Source organism: Dermacentor silvarum, chromosome 2 (genome assembly GCF_013339745.2).
Source record: "Dermacentor silvarum isolate Dsil-2018 chromosome 2, BIME_Dsil_1.4, whole genome shotgun sequence".
Lineage (NCBI taxonomy): Eukaryota > Metazoa > Arthropoda > Arachnida > Ixodida > Ixodidae > Dermacentor > Dermacentor silvarum.
In genome coordinates, this window is record NC_051155.1 from 209,986,991 (window position 1) to 210,010,967 (window position 23,977).

Here is a 23,977-nt window from a genome sequence, read left to right on the forward strand (position 1 = left end):
GCAGAATAGAGCATGAGTATGTGCATAGGCAGGAGACAGTAGGGTAGCCAGCGTTAGTACTTTTACCCTATCCATAAAAATTTTTCCACCAGCCCTTATGTGGCTAAAAACAAAGTGCCAACTTTTTGTTGAATATGTTCTGTTTGTTGCTTCAAATGTATATTGTTTTCTCATTTTCTCACTTATTGCTCTTCGGTAACGAGTCTTATTGTTGTGGAATGCAAAGGAACTTGGAGTGGGGCAAGAGATAGCTTATTGCATCAAACCCCCTTTAACAGGCTTAGGATAATTAATAGGTATAGTACATGGTGAGCTTCCTCTGGTGCAGTGCATAAGTGTTTTATGAGTGTTATCAGTTTGTGATGCCACATGGCAACATGCTGCATTTATTGGTGGCCTCTAGTCTCACAGTGCTTTCAGTACTCTTTGTAATTAAAACCTAAAATAGCCACAGTAAATGAGGATACAATTATATTTATCTCATTGTAGTGCGTCTTGTAGCCTAGATGTAGCTTTGCGTTATGTTAAACTCAGTGAATTGTGTTATCAGAGCAAACTACAAAATTAGAACTTAGTTCCTTTTATGAAAGCCTAAAACTCATCTATTTTGGAGCACATTGAATTTCTTGCATTGCAAGCAGCATACAACCTTGTAAATTGTGCGAAAGTTATTGTTTTACCAGACTTCACATTATACTCTTCATTTTGGAGAAGAGTGAACCTCATTTATCATGTTTGTGTAAGCCATCTGTGTGTTCTCTTTTGTGTTTTGTACAAAACATCTTCAAGAGTAACAAATGCTTAAGCCCTATGTTTACAGTTAAAGCATATTTTTAAATGCAACCATGCTTTGAGCAGACTTTGCCACCTTTGAGACACACAGGAATACCAACAACGCTAACCACTCAGTCATGCAGGATTTAAGTGACAGAAACTGCTGGATCATAGATTAAGCAGTTATACTTGAATGAAAGACATTTTTGCATGGCAGTAGAATGGTGCCTGGCTACTGGAATGAGGGGCACAATGTAGTGCTTTGTGAGATTTTTATTTGCATGGTCGCATGCCTGTACCAGTAACGATGGCTGTTTAAGATTCACGGGTCACTCTTAATAATGGCATCAGTGTTGGCAGCCACCACATGAAACTTTACTGACAGCAGTGTGTTTGAATGTTCAGCATGGTTTGTAGAGCATGTACAGGCCCGGTTTCGCTCGCCACCTTGTTGATATGCGAGCACGTCTGCACCGTGCACACCTGTCTGTTTCTCTGCTTAGGACCGCAGTTCGTGCTGCTGGATTTGCTGCGTGAGACGGAGGGCAACCCTAAAACACTTGCCAAGGGTCAGGCATGCCATTACACTTAACTGCTATCTGCAATTGCATTCGTTCTCCCAGCTTGTTGTGGGGTTTGCATTTGCCTTGTTTGTGTTTCTCTTGCTTGCTGCTGCTGCCGCCTCTCAAAGGGACCCTGAAAGGATGTTTCCATATGGGTGCTGCAGAAGCACAGCTGATGGAATATGTTCTGACCAGTGCCTTTAGATTACTGTGCCATGCCACACACAACCCTGTACAGTAGCTTTCCCTGCTTACTGAGTTAAGTACATAGAATACGCCACTACGTGACAGACAACGGACAGAGAGAGAAGGTTCAGGGGAGCAGAAGCTTGATTTCTAGTTGCAACCATATGAAGCCGACAGACAGTGGAAAAGGGTCACATGCAATGCGACCTTTTAGATTGGACACTTTTAATTTCGGAAGCTGTCACACTGAGGTCATGCCACACGTGACCACTCTGTGTTCTGCCGTTTTTTTCTGCATCTTTTTTAATTCGATCCACCAGATAATTCAATCAAATTTGTCAGTCCCATCAGGGTCGAATTAGCGTAAGCTGGCTGTATTCGTGCCTTTAAGGAACATGCAGCATCACCAGGCCATACTTTTCATTGTCATCTTGAACGCAGCAGTCAGCTGTCATTCAATTGTGGGACAGGCCAGTGGTTTGGTGCAGTAGCTACTTTCAAAACTATTGTAAATACCTGAAGTACTTGGCAATAATTTGGGACAATAACACACTTCATAGGTTGTGAATAGCACTGGTCTGCAGTTGTAATGATGAAAACATTTCAGGGTTTCTTCTAATTGTGAAGCTTTAAGATGTTTTTTGTGGGGCATAACTGAGAGGACTTTCCATTGTAAAATCTTGTGGAAGTTCTCTTGTTTTCTTGTAAGCGTAACATTTGAACATTCACATCCAACATAATGCAGCTGGTAGTTGATGGCCCACAAAACATACTATACACCTCTGTCACATTGTTCATTATGTGAGCTTTGCTTTGTGTGTTGTGTCATGCTGGGTCCAGGGGTGCTCTGTGGCTGCATGATGTTGCTTTTCTGTGCATCTTGGCTGTGTTCATAATTATTGTTTTATTGTCTGCTGTATGTAAGACTTGTGTTGACCCATTAAACACCGAGTTATAAAACTGAAAAGGCACATTCAATATATAAAATTAATTCATTGTTGGACATAGATAATAAACTGTCAGAGATATTTCACAAATTTATTGGACCATGTTTGACCAATGTTGGTATAGTAAGGTGCTACATAATTGAGAGGATGTGGATAAGCTATTTTGTTTGAGGCTGATCATCTCAGTATGTTTACATAACTCTGAAATATGCCAAGTGCTTTTCCATAAAGTTCAATCCATCTCTTCATTCTATTCACTTGTGGTGTTTTTGGGTGTAAAATGTAAAACTAGTCTACTTTGTTTTTATTCCAAATCCACCATTAGCCCTTCATGATTGGTCAAAATGGCTCGTGCCTTGCCCATATTCCTGGCCCAGAAGACGAAACATGTCTTGCCGTTTATTTTTTGTGTTGTTGGGCTAGCTTAGATTTCTCACATTAACAAAAAATGTCAACAAAGAAAAAAAAAAAAAGATTTGATAAAATGAGCTTGTACTTGCAGTTTGTTTATTCACAGATGAGTCGAGTTTGATTGCAATGCTCAAAGGCCAACTTGCAATGCTCAAAGGCCAACTGCAACAAAATTTTGGACTGTGTAAAAAGTCTAGATTAAGATAACATTGGATGTAGAGAAACCTCCGTGCAAAATTTGACGTTTGATATATGAGCAGGAGTGTCACAAAAAGCTAACAGAAATAGTCATTTTTGAAAGAGACGCTGCCATTTCCACTCTCTCAAAGTGATGCAGGACCTATCGCCCGGCTCCTCAGCATGATCTCTGTAATTTTGGAGGCCACGCTGCTGCGTAGTGTAGATGCCACTTCTGCTGGGGGGTGCCGTGACAAGCTCTCTCCTTGTGTGAAACTCTCGAACTACCACATGCTCTGATTGGTCTCTCTGGTTCCCCAGGCGTGGCGATGCGAGCCAGCCTCAGCACCTGGTGCTGTGGCTGCCTGCAGCACACTGAAAAATCTTGAATGCAGTGTGCTGGGATTTGCGTCATAGTGACACCTTCAGGTGTACGCATGGTTTGCTTAGGTGCCGTTTAAAGGCTGTGAACAAAAAGAAAAAAAAACGATACAATTTCCAGCTCTGCGAGTTTGCCAAGATTGGTTCAGTGGTATGTTCAGTCATTTATAACAAATTTTGCCAAAGTGAAATTTTGTTGCAGTTGGCCTTTAAGGGGTTAACTAACACAGACAGTTGTGTTTCATTCATTGTAGTGTGAGCACTATATACTAACTGTGGTTGGTGGAGCTAAGAGTTGCATGCGAGGGGTACACTTTTGCATATTTGTCATGGGACTGAGGAGCATGTTTTTATTTAAAAACACTGATATTGCACAGATCCCACTTACTCTTACGTGTATATATTTACCTTGAAGGAGCGTATGAAAGAACATTTGAAAATGTCCACCCAGTTTTTGTTCGGCTGTAGCCATTCTTTTATTCAGGCTGTTATCGTTTCTTGTGACCCAAACATTTATCTATTCACTCATGTTAGATAATCTCATTTTCGCCACTCTCTCAACCTCCTGTGTGTCTACTCACCCTGGTGATATGTTCACATTCATGTTTTGGTCATGCTTTGGCCTGCTGATTCGTTCCCCCTCCTCGTATGTTCATTTCCAGATTTGAGGTTAGCTCAGAATCAAGTCTCTAGCTTTCTAGTTATTGTACAGCATCTCATGCAAGGAAGTCCAGAGAACCAAATGCAGCTGTTGGCTCGTACCGGGATTCCAACCATAGGAGCCCTCATGCAAAGGGTCAGTACCCATCTCTTTTGCTCATTGGCTATGACATTCTGCTGCTGAGCAAAATATTGTGTGTTCAATTCCCGGCTGCCGTTGTGACGTTTCACTCAGGGTGAAATGCTAAAACACTTATTTCAAGTGTCTGTTAAAGTGGCCCAGCAACACTTCTAAACACGGTAATTGAGCTTCTATAATTTCTGGGCAACATTTGAGCTAAATATTATTCCCATATGTGTAACTGGGAATCCACAGTTTCACTTGAAAGATTTGCCCTTTCCTTCAGCTTCTTGATGCCCCCACCACTTTTTTTCCTCCATCGTTATGTATGAGCGAACATGATCACTTATGAGCCAGGATTGCTATCTGGTCAGGGAGGACAATACCCTTTCGCCAATATTATGACCTCCAAGGGGCCCGGCATGATGATGGAGGGTGGGGCCACATATTCTTGAGGTACGCTTGTACTAAAGTTTGGCACAGCAGTGGGTAGCGCTTTGTGGGCATTGCTTGATGTTAGCTGGGTGACAATGGCGAACAGTGCACTACGTGAACAAGAGGCAGAAGGAACATGAAAAGAAAGGAGGAGACAGCGCTGCATTCAAACTAAATATTATTCTACAACATATATATATATATGCAGAAATTTTATCCTACAATGGCTTATATATGCAGAAAACATGAAAGAAAAAAAAAAGAAATGGACGAAACTTAATATTGTGACGTGCAAAAGAAAAACCACGCATGTAAGAAAGAATATGAAAGGTGATGTCATCCAGACAAACAGCGAATGCTACTGGCTCTAGAGTGTGCCAGATAGGAAAGTTCCTTATCCAATAGGTGCAAGGAAGCCATGCTCACACACGTGAGGTCAGAGTGCGTCATCTCCACTGCCTCTATTATTTCCTTTACTGTCCAGTCAGGACTTATTGCGAAGACAATGCTGTTTTCAAAGACAGGTTTACAACCGAAATCTCACTTATGAATACCAAGATGGCTGGGCACAGTTGTCTAAATACTGTAACTGTTCTTTCAGAGCCTGTTATCCAGACAGTGTCCCGTCTTGTCCACATATCTCCTGCCACATGATAAAGGGATTTCGTAAACTTTGCCATCAACACAATTGAGGCACAAACTTCTTCCTGTGATCCATCTTACAGCCTTTTCCCTTGTTCTGCAAGGTGGTTGATCTGCACAGGCATGAAAGCTTATTGCTGGGAACAAAACCTATAATCCAGCGTTTTTCCTTATCTGCTGAAGTCTGTGAGAGACTGTGAGGGTGCAAAGCTATAAGTGCTGTAAGAACAATGAAAAGGAGGGGAGGGCCGTTAAATGAAGGTTCATTAAAAAGAAGATTTGGGAGGAGATGATCTTTAGTACTACTAGGCCCATTCCACACATTTCAAGAAAGGTACTGAAGGGCTGTTAATAATCGTGAGTGATAAAAATGAATCCAGAGCTCCTTACTACAGCGTCTCATAGCTTAGCTATGTGTTGGGTTGTTAAAATTAATCAATCTCTAATATTTAACATTAGCTGTGCAAACTAGCTGTTCTTGCTTTCCTACATTCATTTAACTTGAATACATTCTGTTGTACTTTTACTTTTTAAAATGTAAAGTAGTGAAATAATGTACGACAGTTCCTTGTGGTCATTAAGTTTCTCACTTGAGAATAGTTTACACACTTCTGCATAAAACAACAAAAATCAACTTTTTTTTTTTTTTAGCTACAGTGATATCTGCAAAAAAGCAAAAATGATAAAAGCTCCAGAAAGATATTTTCAGGCTTAAGTATCATTTCAAATATGGCATCACTGTTTAGTGTGCAATTGTATCGAAATGAAGGATGACGTGTTTCGCTTGTAAAGACCTTATAATTAATACCAATGAGTGCGTATGTTGTTATTAACGATTCTGAAAGCCACATGCTGCTTTTGAGTTCATATGACGTTGCTTTTCCTACAATAACACTCAGTGGCACTGATTAGAAGAAAGCAGCGTACAGGTGCTCAAAACTACTGACAGCAATACCAGCTGTGTTCCACTTTCTAAAAAAGGTTTAACCTATGGCAGGCCTGCTGAGAAAGAAACATTTTAAAAGAAATTTGGGAATCTCGGTTTTGTATGGTGCCCATTTATCTATTCAGTGTATCTTGTGGCTTGTCTCTCTGCAGTGTCAAAAATCACATGCTCTGTTTGATTTCTGAAAAGGCACTAGACTGACTATTGCAAATTAAGATTCTGTTCATTTGCGTATGTAATTTTTTTTCGTTGCTAAAAAAATGTCTTGCTTATTCCACAGGTTCCAGGACATTGCATTGATGTTAATGTCCTAATGGCAGTGCAGCTATTGGTTGAGAATGCAAGCAGTGTGGAGAACGCTCAAGAAATGCTGCAGCTGGTGTATCAGCACATCCTATTTGACTTTAGAATTTGGAGCAAAGGAAGTTTTGCTGTAAGGCTAGGTGAGTTAAGATCTTAGTTCCTTTCATGTCCTGAATTGTGGGGGAGAATGCACACTTCTCGTCTTGGAGGCCAGGCCGCACGTGACTGCTGCTCATTATCTGCCATGTGGTAATGGGCCTCTTCAATTTGGCATCCTTGACTGTCCAGGACTGCCCAAGATGCTGTGTATGCAATGCTAATTTGCTGAAAGCACCACCTTGGGCAGTCTGGGACTGTCAGGGACGGATAATCGAAGAGGGCCCAATGATCACAATAAATTTGACTGACCAGCAGGTGCCAGTTTCTGAGGCCATGTCACATGCGGCCATTGTCTCCCATGTAGCAGCAAGCATGGCAGGCCAGAGATCATGCTATTTATCTTTATTGCTAAACTATGTTGTGTTGCTCGGCCTACCTATCTTAAACTAACCTGAACTGGGTTATTTCATCCAGGGGTTAGATTTTCTTGCAATACTTGTTTTTTTTTTTCTCGTTTTTTGCGCCATTTGTAAATGGCTTGCATGCCAGTGTGCAATCATTATTGCTGGAGTTGGCCACTTGGCGCATCAGCTGTTGTCCAGTAGAAGAAAATGATGATTGCAAAATTTGCCTCTAAGTCATCAATTAGTTTGAACTCTCAGAAGCATCTCGTTTATCTATTATCTTGAATGTTACAGTTTATATATTTGCTTTGCCATTGTTTTATTAAGCCATAGAGCTTCGAGGTGTAATGGTCCTGGCACATAATTATTGTCACTTTGTTGCCCTGTATGTACAGTACTATCCACACTTAAAGAAATCACCACATCCAAAATTAGTCGTTGATAATCAATTCATCAAGGCTAAAACTAGTGTGTGCAGATGCTTCACACAAGATCATTTTTTCCTGTAATGTTCACCAAGTGTTGTTTGTTTAACTTTACACTTTTTACACAGTAAAGTTTGAAGAAGTGCATAGGTGTTCTCTTAAAGAGTAGACCATACTGTGCTAAAGCTTCTTATGTCATTCATGATGTAGCAGCGCAAATAACAGACACAGACAGGGATAGAATCATCCCTTGTATTCCTGTCTCTCTATTCGTTGCACTTCTACATTGTAAACTTAATCCAACTCAACCAGTTTTCTATTCTTATGCCATGCTTTGCCATGCAATCTCATGAAAAAATGATGGGTATCATTTAGCTTGTGATTATTTTCTCTGTGTCATAAAAGCAAGGGTGTGCAAATATCTGAAATTCTCAACTACATCAATAAGAGTACACATAAATGCCAAGCATTTAACAAATGGATGAAATCTGGGTTACCATCATAAACAAACAGCCCCCCCCCCTCCAAAAAAACAAAAACAAACACAAACAATGGACAAAGGAAAGAATTAGAAAGAGTCTGTCCACTATTATATTTGTGCTGTTTTGTTTTCTATGATCTTAGCCTACCAACTTGCCCAGCTCACTGTTTGGCCCAAATTTAGGCATTTTACTGCTCGGTAATGCAGTAGAGTTATACAGCACAAACATGTCAAGCAAGGCATTTACGAGTGGCTTATTTCCTGTAACTGCTTCTAAACTTTTTAACACGAAAGTGTTTTATGCCGGGGTCCACCAAGACTTCACTGACGTATTTCCGTCACGGAAATACGTCATACGGAAATACGGAATGACGTTCTTACAATGTACACGAACATAATACAAAGAAAGAAACCAGAAGAAAAAGTTCCACAAACATGCAAAATTTGGAAATCGAACCCACGACCTCTCGGTCCGCGACGATAGATCGCCGAGCGTGTAACCCATTGCGCCACAAACGCATTTGCAGAGAGCTACACAGACGCGCCTTATATATCTAACACTCCTCCGTGTACCCGCGCTCTTGCTCGGGGCGGTGCCGCCGCCTACGAGCAGAAAAGAGAAGTACTGCATTATGACACTAACGCGCACTGACAGTGAACGCTTCGGTGGTCTCAGCACTACGACGCCTCGATGCCAGCATTCGAAGGGACGCTGGCATCAAGAAGCACTACCAACGCCAGGTGGCGTTCACCGTACTCAGCACAGCGGAGCGTGGCCTCCGCAATTAGCTCTGAAAATGTTTCTGAAGTTGATCGCGGAGGCTGCAATTACGACGCGCTGTACGCGCTGATTTGACTCGGTGACGATTCAGTTACGTGCTTTGTCTTGCGCGTTGTATTAGTGTGTCAGTTACGTGCTTCGTCTTTCGCGTTGTGCTAGCGTGTGCAGCGTAGTGCAGCTTCCATATGCACGACGGTTGCTCATGGTCATCGACGTTGGTAGTCGTGATGGAGGAGACGTGCCACCAGGCGTCAGCGTGGGTGCATCAACGCCTAAGGGCGCTTTAGCCACAAAACACCAATAGACATTATATATCAATGTGCAATAAACATTACACTACTTCTGTGAAGACACGTTTCACTTTCGTGTTCTATACCGATTCCTATATAAGAGGGATCAACCACATTTTTTAAACAGCCAGACACATTGGCTGACATTTTTACCCACCATTTAAATCCAAAAAATAAGGCAGGGATAAAAATAAAGCTTTACAGTTATGACAAAGACTATGGTGGTTCTTGCCTCGTACAAAAGCAATCATTCACCAGCCTTCTAAGGGAAAAGTTAAAAATACCAACATCAGAAAATTAGTATGTTACCAGCGAGGATTGTGACACACTGTGGGGCACTGCATCTAAAATGGCAGCCATGTATCGTTTCAGGAAAAGCATGTTACTTGAGAGTAACACAACACCACAAAAGTTTAATCCAGAGCCCTTCGGTGCAAGCTTCCTCATAACCTAGATGTGGTTTTGAGACTTAAAAACCACATCTGTTGTTATTTTTTTTTTTCATATTAATATATTCTGTACAATTGCTTCTTGTTACTATCCTTGAGATCAAACTGTGGATTGGAAGTTATGAGCTTGTCGATCAATCATTTTCTGTGCTTGTGGATTTTATATGTGCACTGTTTCTCACAGGGCACATTCAATATCTAACCACTATAATCAAGGAGGATCGAAAGTACTTCAGGAAGAAATATGGACCCAGGTTTATGCTAGACATGGTACAAATGTTTTACAGGTTAGTTGTTGCCCTCAGTACGGAGCATTTTAGACATTGTCAATAACACTGTTTACTATTTATGGTGCCACTACATGATGTCTCAATAACAGAGGTGGCATGAGAAAAACGTTTTACTGATGACTAATTGACTGTGATGACTGCTGTACCATGTACTGCACGAGAAACCAATAAACAGGTTAGAAACGTAACTGCATGTACCCTAAATTTCTTTGCTGATGCAGAATTGCTACTTATATGTGCTGGCTAATATTAGCTTTACTACCACAATCATTCTTCTCCAAGAATATACTTAAAATCACATTTGTTTTCAGTTTGCTTTGAAAAGATGCATTAGCCTTTTCTGTCTGTGAAACATCTGGATGAATAAATCTTTTTTTTCTTATCAAACAAAAACTGTTCTTGCTTGGTTGACAGTGACTGCAGCCTGCTCACATCTGATGATGTCAAGACTATTCGCATGGCCGTCCTCTCCCTGGTCAAATTTTACATGATGCGTGATGTCAGCATCCAAGATGTCAATGCTGTTGTGTCTTATGTGCTGTCACAGAGGAAAGAAGAACTGGTGAGTTGTTGTTTGTATGCCGAACCCCTTTATTATACTGCGCATTCATACAAACATTAAGAAAGCTAACAAGGCAAGCTGGATTATAACATGCTGAACTTGCTTGCTTAGCTTATTGCTGAAAGACTTTAGCATCATCTGTAGAAAAATTAAGAAGAGGCTCAAAACATTTTCATATAAAGGTTGCTGTGGCTCACTGGCTATGAGCTTTCTGCTGCTGAGCACGAGGTCGTGCGTCAAATTCTCAAGGGTGGTGGCATTTTGATGCAATTGCATTTCAATAGGAGCAAAATGCAAAAATTCTTGTGTATTTAGGTGCATGTTAAGATACCCCAGGCGATAAAAATTAATGCAGAGTCCTCCACTATGACATTCTTCTTAGAACCGGTGTTGCTTTGGGGCATTTGATTGATTGAATCAATCAATCAAACATTGCACTAAGAACTGTGCTCAATATTGTACAGGTGACTCAGAGGGACACATGCCATGTAAAGAGAGAGAAAAAGCTCTTTATTAAAAGGCAGATTGTTTAGTCGGCATATATCCGTGTACATGCTACTCAGTAGAGAATAGAACAAAGGGAACGGAGGTTGCTCTAGACGGAGCTGAGCAGGTGAACATAAAGAAATTTAAAAATGTACAGTTATGACGATCTTGTCAGGAGTAAAAGCTTTCTAGATGATGAAGGCAGGTTATTAGTACGAAACTCGTTATCCTGTACAGAACATGTACGGAACGTGCTGTGTAAGGACACATGCATTCACATGATTGTACTCCAGATTGACTGATGACTAATCTGGTCCCAGATTAGTACTAGTATTGTAATACATGGCATAGGGTGTGGGGTTCATGCTTTGTGAGGCAAAAGGTGGGACAGGAAAGGGTAATGAGGGTGGCAGGTTTCTTATGGGGAAGTGTGAGGTCATAATTGGCATGAAGTATAGGAGTGGAATGTTTTTTTTTTCCTTCCCCAAGTATAGTGATTGGAAAGATAGGAGCCCAGCAGCTGTGAAAGTAGGAGCTCTTTTGTTTTTCCTACTTACGTGAAAAGAAAAAGAATAAAGCTGGTGTCGCAGGACCAGCCACCACTTGTGTCAAAAGTGTAAAAAGCAACAACAAAAAGTATGAGTAAAAGCATGTGGGTGAGGGAAGTGATTGAAGGGGCATTACTGACTTTTCAGGCAAAGGAGATGATTGAGATGCTGTTGCACTTACTTGAGAGCCCTTCTACAAAAGACCAGCTCGTGCTTTTACTCTACGAACCCAACTGCGCAGAGTTGTTTTACTGCATTCTACTCAACAGAGAGTTCTCCAGTTGCACTAAGGTCAAGGTTTTGAAGGTGAGAATTTAATGCTCTTTTTATTTCTGGCTTTTGTTGACAAGTTTTTAACCTTACTTGCCAATTGTATATCTGCTTTCTGCATTTCAACTAACTGAAGGCAAAGGTTGTGCCAAGATTTGATGGAGTGTGATGTTTGGGGCCCATATGCACGCTGCAATACTTTTTCGAACTATTGGTGTCATTGATATGCATTTTTTTTTCACATTATTGGGCTAAACTTATCAATTTTGCTGACAACTATTCTTGCGCCTAAAGCTACTAGGATCATAGATAAGTCTTGACAGGTGTAGTGATGCAGATTTCTCTAGAATGCTGTGTAACATGTGGGAAAGCACAGCACTGCTATAGTGCTGAACCTTCAAATGTATTTATTTCCATCAAACAAGTCATGTCTTTACCCACGTTTAAAACACTTGTGCAAAATATAGTATTATTTGTCCCATGTTATGATTGTCTGATGCCAGCATGAAGTTTATAAGGTAATGGTTATTTGGGACAAAATAACGTTCCTGCATTTTTTTTTATTATTACTGTTTCCAAAATGGACAATTATCTGAAACTCCTATTTGTGACAATCTTGATGGCGTTTACTAAATTGGAGCAAAGAATAAGAGAGATTTGCTAGACAAGACGCAGCTGTTGTTGAACTTCTGTTTGTGGGCTTACTCAGTGTTTTAAGTGCATGTGTTCATTAAATTTACACATTACCTAGCTATAAGCTTTTACAATCTTTCATTGTTATGGGTGATAACCTCAGCGTGAGTACTGTATTTACCCCTGCAAGAGCCACAAACTTTTTCAATACCCTGACAGTGTGCAAGTCTTACAAAAGTGAGTTTTATGGTTTCCTCCTTATGCTGCGTACTGTACTACGGCTACAGCATAGAATGAGCAACTTTTGATGACCCACTATGAAAGCTTTTCAGTATTAAGTATTTTTTTTTTTACTTTTTCTTTTGTTTCTGCTTAACTTATCTTGCTCTGTGCATGCATTGATGTAAGTGCTCTACAATGAAACATTTTTTTTTTCAACTATTTTATCTCCGAAGTTGGGGGAACTGAGTTCACGTGAGGGCAGGTCTTACACAAGCATATAAAGTATGTTCACCTATGTCTACCTTAAGCATTTGTCTTAACATTTCTCAATTTCAGGTGATTCAAGCGCTACTCAAGTCTGGCAGGGTGTATGAGAAGTCTAAATCGAGGCTACGACTTGCTGAAGTAGGATTTGCATCTTTAACTGGCCTACTATCACCAAATGAAGTCACTAGTGAAGTAGCTAGGGAGCTTGTCAACTTGATACTCATGTCAGGTAAGAGCATCTGAGGAGCAATTCCTACTTCTTTGCTATTATATTGCTATACTTACTTCATGCAGATGGTCTATATATAGCATGTAGCCCTAGCATGTAATAATACAGTTAGAAGAGGCAGTTTCACCACCAAAGCAAAGCATAGTGCTACCAGATTGCTTTTATGTAGTATTACTTAACAGAAAAGCTTATAATGACCAGGCCATTCTTATTAATCATAAACTGGAAGCGCTTAAGGCGAGGAATTATATACAACAGACTTCAGGATGTTTCCTGACTTGCAAATTTCCATGTGTTGCTGTCCTGTTGTTAGAGGGACACAAGAGGAAAAATACATCAGCCACACTGATAAGATATTCTTTCAAAATTCTGTTCATGCTTTTTTGGCTGAAAAACATTGATTATTAGTGTAGAAAACAAAGACCATCCTTTCCAACCACTGCAACAATGATGTCAGTGGCCATAATCTATTTTACAGTGTTCACACATTTTACAAGTTCTTCTCATGCTCAAAAAGTTGCCATAAGTTGCCAGGTTGGTGCTCTACATATCTTCTGATGCAGTGTGATCCTTCTTTATTTACACTTAGCTGACACTGAGCATGTGCTGTCAACATCTGTTATGTTATGTTGTGTTATGCTATGGGAAGCTGGTATAGATATTTCTAGACAGTGTCATCATGTGGCTTACATTTTTTTTTTTATCAAGTCTTTGCTCGCAGTGAGACTGAGCTATTCATAATTTCAAAAATGTATTCTCTCAGTCTAGGTTAACTTAATGTTTTCCTTCAGTGTCCCCGTTTCTCTTGATGTCAAAAGACCTATGTGACAGGTAGTATATGTCATTTAACACCTGTTCTTTTTTCCAGATATTTCTCAGGGATTCCCAGGCTTTCTTGCTGTGCTGAATCTTATCAAGAACATGGATATTGAACTCAAATTTTATGCTGCAAAGAAGGTAACTGCTACAGAGACAGCTCCTCAGAGCGTTTTTATTTATTGTCTGATATCAGTAGTTATAGAGACTAAAGAGTCTTTTGAGTGACATTGCACTTGCAATTTGCGTGTAGGTTGTGTCAGCTATATCCCATTTCTTGGTGAAGAACTCTATTGTCATTGCATATGTGCATGACCCTTGCCCTTATTGCCGTTATTGATACTTGATTGTCCTTGAAAAGTAAATCTTTATAACTGTAGCTGTTGAAGTCTACACAGCACCTATGATTTTGTGAGTTGCATCAGTCTTGTTCACTGCTAAACTCAGCATTTGTACCATAATTTACCTTGCAAGATAGTCCTTCACCCCTGACATTGAATGCAGCCTACCTGTTGTAGGCTGATTGCTGCATAGCTTGCTATATGCAGCATTGCAGTGTTTGTTGCCAAAGTTATTGCATGTTGCTGCACTCTGTCCACGAAAACTTGTTGTCATGTGTATATAATGATGCCACAACTTGGTTATCTGCCTTTCTCTTTTACTAGATGGAATGGGGAGTCTTGAATGATCACAGTGTGGACAATGTCATATTGTGTTCCTTATCCTTACAGCTTCTTGGAGTGCTCACTGACAGTGCTGCGCTGCTACCACAGCTTGCAGCGCAGACAGGGTGGCAAGAGTGTGTCCTTAGCCTCCTCATCAAGGAGCCCATATCGGAATCTAGTTGCGCAAATCGTGCTACTGTGCCCGCACTTGACCTGATTGACCTCAACTCCCTAGAAGCTGATGCCAGTGCAGACTCTGAAAAACCAGGTGAGGCAACCTGTTCATTTCTTTTTTCTTCTGTTGGACAGTTCCCATTTAAATTAGCTACAGCACTGGTGCCAAAACACAAAGTGCATTCAGGAGCATTGAGGGAGGGTGCTATGACATTTATCTTAAGGCCGCAGTTGCCGTTTATGAGGCCAGTGACTGTGTCTTCAGATTGCGCCTTCATCAAAATGTGAGGTTTGTGTGTTCATTTATTGAGGGTTTGAAACTAGTCTCTAAGACTTTTCCAGTACTGTTTCTCTCATTCGAGCAGTTGCTCTGCTTTGTGCCGATTCACTGAACTCATCCTTTTCCTAAGAGCTGCTTTCTTTTGACAGTGTGTCTTGGAGTACAGTAGAGATGAATGACTATGATTTCTATTTGTAGAGCTGTACATGTTCGTATGCTTGAGTAATTCATTTGCTTCATTGTTTTTAAAATTAATTTCTATGCATATCGTTATGAAAAATATGACTGCCTACCCTGCACTCAGAAGCTGGTGCCTGTATGCATAATGTGCTGCTAATTACATTACCAGCATGTGCACCTTATTTACTATTCTGTTCTAAATTATGTGGCAAGATGTTGGCATTGGAGTTTCAAGGGAAAGAGTAAGCACAGGCAGTTGCACACATTCAGTGTGCTCTTGCAACCTTCTGTTCATACCATGACAGACATTGTCATCGTCTTCATAACATTACTAGGTATCTTCCTTGTCCTCGCTCTTCTTAGTGGTTCTCTTACTAGCATTCCGTTCTTCCCTCTCTTGTTATAGCCGTTATCATGGTTCAAAGGTGCACAGGTTGGTATATGTTTTGTTTGCACAAATATAGCACAAGTTTTCTTTAAATAAAGTTATGAGCCCAAGAAAGTATCTTGCACGATATTATGGACTGCACTCTGAATGTAAGGCAAACTTATTCTTTTACCCCAATTTCTCACCACTAGAAAACTCGACTACTAAGCGTGGCAGCGAAGCCAGCTTCTCATGTCGTTGTGAGAATGTGGACATTCATCCTTGCAAGGGGATGCGAGTCCTTGAGGAAGCGAGAGTTACAGTGAAAGGGAATGGGCAGCTGTGCAGTCTAGTGACAGTGCACCACCAGTCAAGGCTTATGCTGTGTGCCCTTCTTTTAGTCATTTTGGTTCTTTGCTTTAGCCACCATCATAAATCATAGAGCCATCTGTCATTACCCCTCGATCCTGAGGCCCTTTGCAACAAATATTCTTTTTTCTTCGCAGGGTCACCCGTGTTGAAGCGTGGTACACTTCACCGCCTCTCCCAGAAGGCCCTGGTTGCTCAGCAGTCACTAGACGAAATCATGCCTGGATCACCTAAAGCGTCCCAAATCTTCACCCACCTCAAGGAGCACATCTTTGATTTTGAGATCACTCAGTTCCTTGGAAGGTGGGTCATCTTGTGGACGTTGATTTAGCTTTGCACGTCTTGGGTCTGCATGTCTTGCCGTCTTAGCTGAACATTTTATATGCCACAAAAGGTGCCACAATTATTTTCCTAGCCCCCTTGAGTAAAAAAATGTCTGCTTTATTTTTCGGTGTACAGTTCTGGCTACTTTCTCTAGAAGTTGTTCCAGGGAATGCTGCAAAGAGCTTAAAGGCACTGCAAAAGGGGCACCATTAGTGACAAAGCTTGCAGTGCATTTTTGTGATGTTTTCGGGCAGGCAAAAGTGCAGTAATCGTTGACCAAGTAGTAGAAGGTTTGCAGCGCATGCTTTTACAATTTTCATGAGTCTTCTGTAATGTTTAATATTTTGTAATTGCATATTGTATAGCAGTTACACTTCAAGAATGCAATTTATTAATATTTTTTTTCCATCCTACCATGCAAGAGGCCTTTGGAAAACAACTGAATTATCAAAATTTTCATGCAGTGTATAATAATTTGTACAGTACTTGATCGCTTGTGGCATATACAATGAGTTATATTTACTTTTGTTGAAAGCAACCAAGAGGAGTAATATTCTGCACATTCATTTTGTGGTGTCCATAAAGAACTAGTGGCCTCCTTTGTAGTCCGAATATCTGCATATCTTCACAAGGTGAGAGAGGTGACTACAGAAATGCTTGATGGCTTGACTTACTTTTGGCTGTGATGAAGATATCAGAGTAGAAAATTTTAAATGTTTCTTGGCCCAGATTTAAGAATGTAAAGATGTATTACTGTGGTCTACAGTCACCACGTGTGTTATAACTGTAGGCTTCATTTATGCCTTTGTTCTATGTGCATATGTTTCACATATGTATGTATAGTACCGCACTAGGAGGTGCTCTGGGTACTATTTTCTATATTTTGTTAGTGGAAGACCATTCGTGTTTTCTGCAATGGATGTGTGCACGCTGAGACTATATTATTTGTTCTGTTTGCTGTATGATATTTTGGTATGGATCCCAGATATTCCTGGAGCTAAGATGGATCCAAACGGCACTTTGCACATTACTAGTATTGTACATGTTATTGACTTGCGATAAAACCACAAATTTACTTCATCTTGGCTACGGTGATTTTAGTAGCAAATCTAATAAGTCTGAAAATTTGTGGTACTGTGTGTACAAGTTCTTTTTAGCTAATCTCTTTTGCCGTTTCGTGTGCAGTGCTCGGTCCCGTACCAACAGCCAGTGCTCAAGCCAGGAGGACCTGGCGTCCGACGCGGCCCAGCGGAGCAGCCCTGTTTCCGTCACTCCTTCCTCCTTGCGTAGGGCTCCTGACCAAAGCCCACGCATCTCACCAGCACATAAGATGTGAGTGAGCTTGACAGTGTTGTGATGGGAGCCATATTACTGTGCTGTATGCAACTCACTTGTACTTTCAGCTCTTATAAGTGACCATTATTTTTGTGCATACTATTTTCAGTACTGCAGCATGTGCAGATCTGTAGTCCCCACCTGCTATTAATGTCCACGAGAGCAAAAATTCTAAGAATTCAGAGTGTTATCTTAAATAACTCGCACTTCAAGTGCATTGTCAGCAGTGGCAAATCATGGCTACAAACATTGCTCGTGTGAAGTGAACATTACTGTGAAGCTCTTTCACTGTGCAATTTGCTGCAGTAAACAATTGCTGTATGGTGCATGGAGTTTGTTTTTCTCAAACCAAGAACAAGTTGAGCTGTTGCAATATACTATATATGTTTGCTTGTGTAAAGGCTCACCCTTGTGTAAGGCCCCCCCCCCCCGCTGTGGGTAATTTACTGCAAACCACTACTAGATAGCACTTGTTGTCCTGCTGACTGATGACATCATCAGCATCACTGTATCATGCTCTTGGCATCAAACTGGAACTTTGGTCGCAGAGATCGGTGAAGTGGTGCTAGTTAGGCCTCTCCAGCAGGTGTGGCAGGCGGCAAGCTGTTGTAAGAAGTTTGCCCTTAAGATATTTGTGCCATCGGCGATTGGGCATGAAATCATATGCACTGGCTGGACTGATGGCCATGTGCGTGAAGTAGAGTTTGAGTTCGCGGGAGATCCGCCAACAACTATCATGAACGTACACCAAGTTTGTGTGTGCACTTTCTGGATGGAATGGCTTAATTAAGCACACATGTGGGCATAAAGCTGATGAAGCTCCAAACTTATTTTGCGTAGCACAGCCTGAACTGACAGTGTCACGGAGTCAAGGCTGCGTAATTCGTATCGAGGGTCCCGTTGCAGTCTTTGACTTTGGGACCCTCGAATGTATAGTATCGTTTACATAATCATTGTATTGAATGGATAATAAACTGAAACTGGAACTTCACGACGACCTGCAACGCACATCAGGCTGCGTGATGAGTGAATGCAAAACGCACCCGCGGCTTCTGCCATCACAAAATTTCAAGTAAGTTTTATTTTAATTGAGCACAACACTGAAGAAAAGCCTGAAAACAAGTTTTATGCTGAGTTGGCACTCTAATAAACACCGAAATTGATTTTAACATCACAATTTGTTTTTTCAGACTGCCCAATTATTTAGCTCATGGCATGGTCTGTGCCCAAAAAATCGGACAGCTACTGTAAATGGTTTCATAGTCAGCTGCCAGTGGATGTGTTATTTTGCATAGCGATCTGAGTGCAGTTCGATGCTTCATTAAGTAGCTATAAGGCTGCCTCATGTAAGGCGTGCACCCAGCGAAAAATTTTTTTTAGAAAAGTGAGGGCCTTACACAAGTAAGTACGGTAGTAGGGGTGCTTGACTACAAGAACCCATCTTAAAAAATCGGATATGCATATTCTTTGGGCTATCAAATGTAAAATGCAATATTAATTTTCCATTAATTTTGTAACTTTCTTACTAGGTTTTTTTGTGCACCTATTGTATACAACTAATGCATAAGAAATGATGGGGCTGTGGACTTAGACTGAAAAAAGCTGCTCAGATAATTAGTGATAGAGGGCATGTATATATGGTTTGACGTTGCCATTCCAGTGGAATGTTGGGACAGCGCCTCAATAGCACACAGCATCTTGTTGCCTGTGCTCAGTGGCATTGTGGAGCTCTCTTATTGTACACTGTGGCTGTGCGCTCTTGCTTGCTGGTGTAATGGATTTTGCAGCGACGCTAACTCCTAAGTCCTGCAAATTTCACTAGATTCTGGTTCAAACACGGCCTCACTAAATGTGACCACTAGCACAGCTTTTTGCATTTCTGCTTCAGTATTCCATAGAAATGGTTGTGCTAAAGCACATACATACCAGTTAAAGCTCTCTAATGTGGCACTTGTAATCTAGAATGTACGAATGCATAAGGATGTTTCAGTGGTCCCATTACTGTAGGAGCTGGACAAAGGCAGATTAGCAATTGAAAAGCTGCAAAATGAAGCAGTGCATTGGTGTGCCACCCTTTGATGAAATTTATGCTTGTCCATGCAGGAGAAATGTGGTTTCACACTTAGATAAAAATGTGAGAAATGTGAAACACATTCCTACGGTGCATACCACAAACATCCTATTCTCAATCTTGATACTTCGCGTTTTTTGCCTGATTATGAGTTTCAGTGTTAAGAATTCAGGCACTAAATTTCCCAAAATAGAACATCTCTACTTGTATTATGAAAAAGAGTGAATTGTTTATGGGGGGGAAATTCCTCCCACACCAAATTGTGAAAGTTGAGTTGTTTACAGTGTTCTGGGAAGAATGACCATTCAGTAAGCAATTCTATATTCTCTTGTTTAAATGACTTTGCATTTCTAGTTGATGTAGTGAATTGAGGAAAAAGTGCTTCAACTTGTATGTATGCTGTGCAACAGAGTTAAGATAATTAATGTTTCAACAAGGGGGTGGAGGTGAAGTTGTTCTGCTGCATCATCCTTAAGCTGAAATGAGGCATGACAGCAGCACAAAGAGGACTGACGATGTGCAACGGACAGCATAATGCTGTTGAAACCCACTTGATTCTCGCTTTCAATATGCAAGTTTTCTATTATATTGCTGTCAAAAAGGTGTTCCACAATCACTCCGCATTGCTTATTTTCCATGTACATTCATGTGTTTGTGTGAAGCCTGTGCTCATTTTATTCTTAACATTGTCATGCTGTAGGTTGGGAATATCACCAGTGCGAAGTCCTGTAGAAAACGGCCTGAGTGGCGGCACTGAGGAACAGCTGATCGACTGTGTTGTGGAGGCAGCGTTTCTTCTTGCTTGGCGTGGCATCGAGGGTTCTTCTAAGCAGTCTTGGATGGTGTGTTGCTGTTTGCTGACTACTTTTATTAGGAGTTTATAGAATGGAACTTACTGCATTGTTACTGTCTTAGGTAACTGTCTCTACTAAGAACAAAAGACGAACTAGAAGTAGTTCTTAGTGTGAAGCCGGGCTGGAGCTAAAACAGAAAAGCAATAAATTTACTTTTTGCTATGTTTGAGATCCCATAGAAAATGCACCTCTGCTTTAAATGACTCTGCCCCTTGGAGCTTTATATTTATTTTTATTTTTTTCCCTCTCCCTCTTCTTGAAAGTTTTTTGCAGACATAGTCAAAGATATATACACATGTTGAGTTTTTTGAGGACCCAACATAATTTTTAAAGACTGAAGTCTCTGTTAAATTATTCATTGTCATTATTATCACATTATCAGCATATTTTAAGTTCACTGCAGGACATTCTTCCAGGGATCTCCTATTACCTCTGTCTTGTGTCAGCCAAACCCATCCTAAGCCTATCATGTGCATTTTAACAGACAAATTGGTGTATGGCTCAAGATTAAGCTTCTTCTTAATGGTTATGATCAATGCAAGATGATCCATGTTACAGACCAGAAAACAGAAGAGCTCACATTGTACAAGGGAGCAGACAAAGATAACTAAATTCCTAGAGAGTTTGGAAGGAGTGCTAGTACTGACGTTTGCCTCTATACACTGCATATGTACTTTCGCACTCAGTATGAGCTATAATGACTGACTGCTTTGCCACTCACTTTCACGCTGTAGATAATACTGAGCACGATAGTACTATACACTGCCCTCTGCATCAGTTGAGGAAGGGCTCGTTTGTCGGTACTGTGATGATGGGTGAGAGGGTCAATTTCTGTTTCGTTTAGAAGAAATAACAGCAGAAATCACCACAGTCTTTTGAAAGGCTTTCAAAAACTATGAGCCATGCCATTCTTATTTACTTAATGGTGAGAGCCATTTATGAGATCTCATAAATGGTCATCAATTGCTTGCAATTGCAAATAGCTATCAATATCTTGAATGCTTGCAATGCCGAGCATTCCAGTGCTTGGCATCAAATCATTTTGAATGGAAGAAATGATGGGGCCAATATACTGCATCTCAGCAAAGGTACTTTGATAGTGATCAAATTTTGGAAGCTTTCTGAAAAATATGTGAATTTTGAAAAAAAGAAAAAAAATTTCATTATCATTGGGTTCTTCCTCGTATACTATGCCGATTTTGCGGGCAAATTTTGTAAAAGATTGCCAGTGATAACGTGGACTTCTGTATTCATAAGGAAGAAAGAATCTGAAAGATACAGTAAGATGGACTGACTGGGCATGCAGTGCTCATATAATTTAACATCTTTTTTTATTCTCGGTAATTCAAGCCTCATTTTAGCAGCATTGTATATTATGTGTGCTATTGCTATACTAGGAACGTGGACAAGTGCTGGTATGCGTCAACAAACTTGCCCTGACCAATGAACTTGTTGCTTCACATCTGGAGATCAAGCGGAGGCTTTTTGAAAGGCTACTTCAAGCCTGTTGCACCAGCCTGCAGGAATCAGGTAGCTATGGTAAACCTTTTTTCGCTTTCTTTGCTCTGCATTATAGAAACATGCAAGCAAAACATTGTGAGTGGCTGGGAAGCGAGGGTGCAGCAAGATATCCAGTGTGTTTATGAAGTTACCGCATTTTACACAGTGCGTGGGCATGTGTATGTGATATAATGATGAGGGTGCCGGGTATACTCTTATGTTTCCGATATGTTTGGACTTTCTATACCTTTCCATTATTTCATAACCTCATATGCGAGGGATACCTACTTACTATACAAAAAATGCACTGCAGTCAAGATGTGCATTAGGACAGTGTCACTCTGTCACATTCGCAACACTATTCTTGAGGACCTGCTGGTTGTGGGTAATGTACTGTCTGTCTCAAAACCATAAAACCATTGCTCTTGTTGCTGAAGTGAGCTGTAGTGGGAAAAAAAGGCTGATTTCACGTACTGCAGGCCAGTGCAGGCTAGTGCACTGCTAATACGCAATGGCTGTCATGTTCTGGTGACAAGGACAGAGGCCCTTATGCTTTTGAAGCTTGCTGGACATATGATACATTGTAAGGTTTCCATTGCAGTTGTAAATGATTTGTGCTTTAAACTCAAAAACCGCTGTGCAAGCTGCTAAATGAAGACTAAGAGGGAAAAGGCAAGCATTGAAGAAATATACTGGTGACTCTATAAAGGTGGGAATGTAAAGTGCACATGTATGGCAGTGAGATTTTTGTATGTCACAACTTCATGTCTGCGATGAACACTCATGAGCATCCAAGTGAAGGGAAAGTGAACAAAGCTTTTCACTGTAAAGAAAAGAAAGACTAGATTCCATGTGTTCGTGGCTAAGGAGATGCAGGGCACTTGTTGTTGTTCAGTTAAGTCAAGTCAATTGCAGTTGCGTAAGCCTTACAGATTTTTCCTTCATAGCTTTGCAAGCAGAGACAGTACAATGCATGGGCTGTTGTTTCGAAGAGGGGTCCATCATTTGAAGCAATGCAGCAGGAATAAAGGTTGAGTAATGTTAAAGGAAATTTTGATGTTGCCAATAAAGACACCACAAACGAACATTCACTTTGTCAGCTACAGTCTTCGCATCTTATGTAGACCTAAGATCTCGTGGAAGTCTGCCCCTGCGTTAAATAAATGGGAAGCTGGCATAATTGAGTTTAATTAAATTCTGCGTTATGGGTTATTATGTGTCAAAACCACAATCCGATTATGGGGCACGACATAGAGGAAACTCAGGATTAATTTTGACCGCTTAGGGTTATTTAATGTGCACCAAATGCATGGGCATTTTTACATTCCACCAGCATGGGAATGCGGCCGTGGTGGCCAAGCTCGAACCCGCGACCTTTTGCTCAACAGCGTAGTGCCATAGCCACTGATCTACATCAGCAAATCATGATTGAGTTTGCTCTGCTTGAGCAGACAAGCTTATACATAGGCAGATTTTTAAAATACGCTTTGTGTTTTTCATTGCTGGTTTTATTTACGGCCATTTGTCATGTGAGGCAAGAAACAATTTCCATATGATTTTTGGTTCATTATCAAAACTTAGCTGCATTCTCATTGTCACATTCTGGGCTTCCTCACTGTTGATGAGGCAATTTTTCTGTGTGATGTGAATGTAGAGCTGACATTTCTTCTTTGTTTCCTCTCTCTTCAGGACAGGCCAATGCCACCTACGCTGAGAATGCATCCGAGCTTATGAAGCTGGTTTTTGACTTTGTCTGCCACGAAAATGTCGAGGACGAGAGCCGATTGAGTGAGAAGGTGAGTAGCGCTATTAAGTTTCTGTAGTGAATATGCAATCATTTTTTTATTTTTGTGTTGATGTAGATATAAGTCTTAGTTTTTCGTACATAATGTCCTTTTCAAATCTGTGACTCGGTTATAATGTCATAGTAAATGTGTGTAAGCCTCACCTTTACATTCTTTGTGTTGATGTAGATATGATGCTTCTTGCGTAATGTGTGTCCTCTTGAAATGTGCGACTCAGCTATTACATGATAATAAATGTGTGTAAGTCTAAGCTTC

At 40.7% G+C, this 23,977-nt stretch overlaps 1 protein-coding gene across 4 annotated transcripts in view; it reads left to right on the forward strand.

The window, feature by feature from the left end:
- The window catches only part of LOC119442522 (neurobeachin-like protein 1), a 104,581-nt gene that overhangs the window by 36,835 nt on the left and 43,769 nt on the right, over window positions 1–23,977 (forward strand). For 2 of the 4 annotated variants that reach the window (XM_049662217.1, XM_037707430.2), the window contains 14 exons: window positions 1,278–1,343; window positions 4,102–4,235; window positions 6,524–6,686; window positions 9,660–9,762; window positions 10,180–10,327; window positions 11,509–11,667; window positions 12,823–12,982; window positions 13,851–13,939; window positions 14,530–14,731; window positions 15,971–16,136; window positions 17,343–17,489; window positions 20,264–20,405; window positions 21,815–21,956; window positions 23,607–23,713. In XM_049662217.1, the coding sequence (XP_049518174.1) occupies window positions 1,278–1,343; window positions 4,102–4,235; window positions 6,524–6,686; window positions 9,660–9,762; window positions 10,180–10,327; window positions 11,509–11,667; window positions 12,823–12,982; window positions 13,851–13,939; window positions 14,530–14,731; window positions 15,971–16,136; window positions 17,343–17,489; window positions 20,264–20,405; window positions 21,815–21,956; window positions 23,607–23,713 (1,928 nt within the window). The remainder of the gene's footprint in view (window positions 1–1,277; window positions 1,344–4,101; window positions 4,236–6,523; window positions 6,687–9,659; window positions 9,763–10,179; window positions 10,328–11,508; window positions 11,668–12,822; window positions 12,983–13,850; window positions 13,940–14,529; window positions 14,732–15,970; window positions 16,137–17,342; window positions 17,490–20,263; window positions 20,406–21,814; window positions 21,957–23,606; window positions 23,714–23,977) is intronic. The other 2 variants (XM_037707431.2, XM_037707432.2) reach the window with 2 other exon arrangements.